The sequence below is a fragment of the Orycteropus afer genome, unplaced genomic scaffold (genome assembly GCF_000298275.1).
Source record: "Orycteropus afer afer isolate SDZICR_OR568_19922 unplaced genomic scaffold, OryAfe1.0 scaffold00160, whole genome shotgun sequence".
Lineage (NCBI taxonomy): Eukaryota > Metazoa > Chordata > Mammalia > Tubulidentata > Orycteropodidae > Orycteropus > Orycteropus afer.
In genome coordinates, this window is record NW_006921747.1 from 1,068,855 (window position 1) to 1,075,152 (window position 6,298).

The following is a 6,298-nucleotide window of genomic DNA, read 5'->3' on the forward strand; positions in this document are numbered from 1 at the left end:
GTCAAGTGCCTTAGGCACTATGCTACCAGAGCTCCTTTAGTAAGGTTCATTTTAAGCCAAGCAAGATGGCAAAACTGACAAATCCTCACATTAGGGTTCCACATACCTGATTTGCACCGTCCTGTCCCCACAAAGGTGCCAGGTACCTTATTTTATTAAAAAGCTATCTAATCTCCTTAGTGTGTCACAAGCACTTCACAATTGTAGTCACCTATATTCCACCTAGTCATCTGTTGGAAGTCACAAAGACCATGGTTAGAAGAGCCATATTAAGTAATTCACTGTACTACAAGAGAGTTCTAAGTGTCCTATGGGGGACTATGAGTTGGAATTGACTGGATAGCACTTATTTATTTATTTTTAATTGTATATATGACTTTTACTGTCAGCAATGTGAAATTTTTTTCTTGTTAGTTTTTCTTCCTCTTTCTCCTTGGCCAGCTGCTCACATTTTTAGTGCTAGTGTTTCCAAGATTTTTGCTCTTCTCTCTGGACATGCAACTCATGGACTTCATGCACACTTTTGGGATTTTTAACTAATACCTGGATACAGATGACTCTTGTGGTAGTTTAGGTTGTGTGTCAACTTGGGTGGGCTTGGTTTTGACTGGCTGGGCAGCTGGTTGTAGTTATTCCCCATGATGAGACTGGTAATCAACTCCATAGTGGAATCTGCCATGAGCAGCTGAGTAGCTGCCTTAGGGATGTGGTCTGCTTCCAGTATTTAAGAAGATGCTCTGAGAATGGTCTTGAGCTTTTTGGCACACTTGGATCATGCGTTTAGCTGCATCTTCATTCAGCAGTCTGCTACATTGTCTGCTGATCTTGGGACTGTTTCCAGACTTGCACTAGTGGCCTACTGTGTTGCTTGATAATCTTGGCACTGTGTCATTTTACTTGTTGACCTTGGGTTTGTCAGCCTCAGCAGCCAGCAGCTGCCTGATTTAAGAGATGCCTCCAGCTCCAGCAGGCCAGGAGCAAGAGACATAGCTGAAGCTCAAAGTCAAAGGGCCTTCACCCAGCCCCTAGAGATAACACTTTGAACTTGTATTTCTATTCTTCTAAAATTAAGGGAATAGATCCCTGTTTGTTAAAACCATCCATTTGTGGTATTTTCTGTTAGAGCAACACTAGATAATTAAAACAACTCTCAAATCAGTATTTCCAACTCTGACTTTTTCTTGAGTGTGATTCAGATTTAAATCTATCGGCTACTTGTTGGGTGAAGTGTTTGCATGTGTCCCATTGGAACCTTAAACTCGATAACTCTCAATTGGAGCTTATCGCTAGTCTCCCCTAGACTTACACTTCTTCTCTGTTACCATATTTCAACTTCAGGGGGTGGTTTAGCCAAAGACCTACTGTTGTAGGGAGAAACTTGGAGGTTATCTAGGAAGTTTCTCTCTCCCCCCACTACATTCACCATTCTTATTGCACTGATTTTTATAAGTATTTCAGAAATCTGTCCCTCTCAGTTCATTTCTATTAGTTTTGAGTTCAGGTCTGGTATCAGATGATATCTCAGGTTGGCTGCTCCCTTAACCTCCAAAACTAGATCATAGAATGCTTAAAATGTCCACATTGTTTTCCCTTGACTACAGGATCATATGGAGACATTACTAACAGGAAACAAGGGCCCTCTGGGTTCTCACCCACCTCCTCAGTTTCTCTCTTACCACTGGCCACCCCTCATTTTACACCTTAAGAACAGCTTGCCATTTGCCATGGACACCACACTGTCCTGCTTCCGTGGTTTTGTTGATGTTGTTCTGTCTCCCTGGAATGCCATTTTCTCCTTTTTTTGCCTAATTCTTACACAACCTGAACTCAGCTCAGGTATGATTCATTCAATAGATATTTATCAATAACCAAATATATGTGAAGGTGCCATGGTGGCCCAATGGTTAAGTGCTTGGTTGCTAACCAAAAGGTTGGCAGTTTGAACCCACCAGTGGCTCCACAGGACATGGGGTCACTATGAGTTAAAAAATTGATTTGACTGCACCTAACAACAAGAAGTATGTGCCAGGCAGTATTAGGGTCCCAGTGTGGAACAGACATAGCAGACTTCATCTTCAAGGAGCTTAATTATAATGAGGGTTTCATTGAAGTTGGTCTAAGTGCCTCTTCTATGTGACCTCCTCCACTTAGCTGCCTGTGCATATGCCATCAATGCAATAGGATGGTTGGGCTGAAATCATCTTTTGTTTTCCCTGTCCTAAGGTATTGTAAATTGTCTGAGGGATAGGGCCATGCCATATTCGTCTCAGTGTTCTCAATGCCCAGAACAGTGATTGCAGCAGCAGCAGCAGCAGCAGCAGTTACCATTGAACAGATTCAGACTCATGGAGACTCCATGTGTGTCAGAGTGGAACTGCACTCTGTGGGATTTTCAATGGCTGATTTGTCAGGAGTAGACCATCAGGCCTTCCTTCCAAGGCACCTCTGGGTGAACTTGAAACTCCAACGTTTTGTTTAGCAGCCAAGTGTGTTAACTATTTGCACCACCAGTGCTTAGTACTTGGTAGCTTCTCAGTGACTCTTTTGTTGAACCTAAGTATTGGTTATGAATACATGACTCCATGTTCCAGCTTAGTTTTCGTATTTTCAAGAAAGCTTTCCTTGACCTTCCAGGACAGGTCAGAAATCCTCATTAGGGCCCTAGAACATCCTGTACTATTTTGTCCTGGCATTTTGCCCAATTTTAATGTACTGTTTCTTCAACTATTTAAATGTTTGTTTAAATTTGGTTTTCTCTTCTAAATTATAAATTCCATGAGGTCATGGTACAGCTATTGAAGTACATGGCCTCTAAGAAGTGTTCCATAGATATTTGTTGACTGACAGACTGACAAATCTGATTAAAATCCTGAATGTACTGCTAGGGCCTATAGAAAACAGACCAATCTGCTTGCTGGCCCAGTGCCTCACTCTTCCCATCTATAAAATGGAGATGTTTCTGTAGGATAATATTAGATAAGGTTTTGATAAAATCCAGTCAAGAAAAATGTACATAAATACATTATACAAAAAAGGAAGGATGGGATTAAAAATTAAACACATCAAGTGAAATTCCAGATAGGCTTGAAGTAACCATTTCAGGATATAGTACTTAATTCTTGCACAGGTAGTATAACCATTTTCTTCTCTTTTTCCTTCCCAGAATCTGAGACAGCAACTCTTGCACAGAATGAAGTTGAATCAGAACAGGTAAAAAGATTGAGAAGTATTTAAGTATATGACTTAAATTTTTAAAATTCACAGTAGAGGTTTGCAGAGATGGATCAGGGTGTGTGGGATATTGCTTAGTGGCAAAATGCATTGTAAGTATCATGAAATAGTTAAAGAATCTGTAGACTTACAGTTTTGGCAGAAACAACATTGATATTTTTACTTCTGTATGTGCAGATGCTTTGAAAAGCAAAAAGGAAAAAAAAGTATAAAAACATGCACATGCAAAATCATTACGCGTTTCTTTTCTGTAGCCCAGATTAATGACATCTGCTGAATCAACACCTGCCTCCCATTTTTCTCTTAGTAACCTTCACTTATTTTTTATTATTACAAAAGTGGACTCAAGCTGTTTTGACTAAAAACTTCAGGCAAGTACAAAAGTCTCTAAAGGAAAAGTAAAGGTCCCCATCCCTTCTTTCTTCTTCCCCATTTCTTTCTTCAGAGATTTCCAGTATGTTGTCTAATCCTTGCTGTTGTTCCACTGGCTCTGTGATTTGTGTATTGGGGACAGGACAGGAAGGGCAGGAAATAGAACATGGCCTTGGTGATGGATGATGGTGTAGCCCCTACAACAACCATGGTTTTGATGTCTAGATGCCTGCCTGCAGAATAGTACTTGGTTCTAAAGCGCTTTGATGTCAGGACCACTTTACACTCTTCAAAATGGCAATTGAGACACTGAAAATATTAATTCATTTTAAAATAACAAGAGCAAGCCCATTACATGTTAACATAAATAATGTACCAAACCAAAACCAAACCCACTGCTATCAAGTCAATTCTGACTCATAATGACCCCCATTGGGTTTCCAAGGTGGTAAATCTTTACAGAAGTAGATTGCGGAGTCTTCCTTCTATGGAATGGCTGGTGGGTTTGAACCACCAACCTTCTGGTTAGCAGTCAAATGCCTTTGACACTGCGCCTGCAGAGTTCTGTACAGTTTATGAAAAATAACATTTCCCAAATAGAAAAAAAAAAGTGAGAAAAGCATCAAAATTTTATATTTTTGCAAATCTCATTAAAGTCTAGCTTAATAGGAGACAGTCTGTATCTGCTTCACACATTCCATATGCATCAGATTGATGATGTCATCACTCCTGATTCTGGCCTCTGGGAAACTCCACCATACCTCTTCAGAGAATATAAGTGAAAATTGCAAATAATGTCTCATGAAAATTGCTTGGATTTTATGGGCCACTCCCAACTACTCTTTGAGAACCACTGCTGTGGAAACTTTCAAATTGTGTTCCATTTCTTCTTTAATCTTGTGCTCTCTAGAAGCCAAATTCAGCCATGCAAAGAATTGTACAGGTGTAGGGAAAATTCAACAGATAGGGAGTGACCAGGGAAGAGATCTGACCACAGAAAACACAACTCACTACAAAGTTATTTTTTAATCTTTTCTTCAAAATGTTGTTACTGTGATAACAAAACATTTGTCATTTTAACCATTTTTAAGTGTATATTTCAGTGGCATTGATTACATTCATCATATTGTGGAACCATCACTGCTAAACCATTTCCAAAAGATTTATGTTCCCCAAAACAGAAACCCAGTGCCCTTTGAGCAGTAACTCTTTATTCCCTCTTCCTCCTAGCTCTTCATAACTACTAATAAACTTCTGTTTCTATGTATTTGCCTATACTATTTCATATAAGTGGCATCACACAATATTTGACTTTTTGTAACTGGCTTATTTCACTCAGTATGATGTTTTCAAGGTATGTCCATGTTGTATTAGAACTTCATTTCTCTTTAGGCTGAGTAATATTCCCTTGTATGTATGTACCACATTTTATTTATCCATACATTTGTTGATAGATGCTTGGGACAGAATTTTTTTTATCTTCAGAGCACTGATCACCCCAGTACCATATGCCTGATATCTAAGGTGTAGGGATTTTAGGGGTATGGATGAAATTGTTTAGATTTCCAGAGACTTTTTAAAAATTTGTTTCAGTTTTTAAGGCTGGCTTTGTTTTCATTTTGAGACATTGAGCAAATGGTGATGAAATATTTACTGCTGTTAATGGCTAGAAGGTATTATTATTATCGGGATGAGAAACTCGTATGATGCAGACATGCAGAAATGAGTGAGTGATCACCTTCCCTGTGTCTTGCCAGATAAAACTGTCTGACAACTCTGACCTGCTGATGATCATTGCTCCCTGTGTGGGCTTCGTGGTGTTAGTGCTGCTCCTGGGGTTTCTTCTACGAGGTAAGGAAGGCAGAACAAGATGGGATGGAGCCTTTTAGAGCATAGTGACTCCAGGCAGATCTGGAAATGGGTTGTTTCTTATTCCTGACTTTCTCCACCCCAAAGTGTCTAATTTCTATCATTGTCCCCATCCTAGTCAAGGATGTAACAGGAAAACTCATTCTTTATAAAGTACTAATGGCTCATAGAAGAGCAACTTCATTTATTGGATATTTACTCTGTGCCACATGAGGGGCAGTGGTAGAATTGCATGTGGGAGACCAAGGTTCAAGACCCGGCTAATGTGTGTCAGGCACTGCCTGTCAGTGGAGGCTTGCGTGTTGCTATGATGCCAACAGGTTTTTAGCAGAGATTGTAGATTAAGATAGACTAGGGAGAAAAACCTAGCAATCTACTTGCAAACATCAACCAATACAAACCCTATGGATTACAATGATCACATCTGCTACCAACTGATTCTGGGAATGGTACAGGACCAGGCAGTTTTTTTCCCTTGTGCATAAGATATCCTTGAGTTGGGTGTTGTGGTAGTTAAGGTTGTGTGTCAATTTGGCTGGGCCTGGTTGAGTGGCTGGTGATAGTTATTCCCCATGATGAGACTGGCAATCAACTTCACGGTGGGATCTACCACAAGGAGCTGAGTAGCTGCCTTTGGGATGTGGTCTGTTTCATGTATATAAGGAGAAGCCTTGGGAATGGTCTCTAGTCTATGGCACGCTTGGACCCTGCATGTAGCCATGTCATTGCTCAGCAGTCTGCTATGCTCTGCCAACCTTGGGACTTACAATAGACTTAAGTTAATGGCCTGCTGTGTGGTTTGGTAACATCAGGACTGTGCCTTTTT

General features: G+C 40.2%; 1 protein-coding gene across 1 annotated transcript in view; it reads left to right on the plus strand.

Annotated features, from left to right (window-relative positions):
• LOC103201699 (T-cell immunoglobulin and mucin domain-containing protein 4-like) overlaps window positions 1-6,298 on the plus strand; it is a 118,113-nt gene that overhangs the window by 102,006 nt on the left and 9,809 nt on the right. Inside the window, exons 4-5 of the mRNA XM_007946435.1 lie at window positions 3,164-3,210; window positions 5,361-5,454. Of these exons, the coding sequence (XP_007944626.1) occupies window positions 3,164-3,210; window positions 5,361-5,454 (141 nt within the window). The remainder of the gene's footprint in view (window positions 1-3,163; window positions 3,211-5,360; window positions 5,455-6,298) is intronic.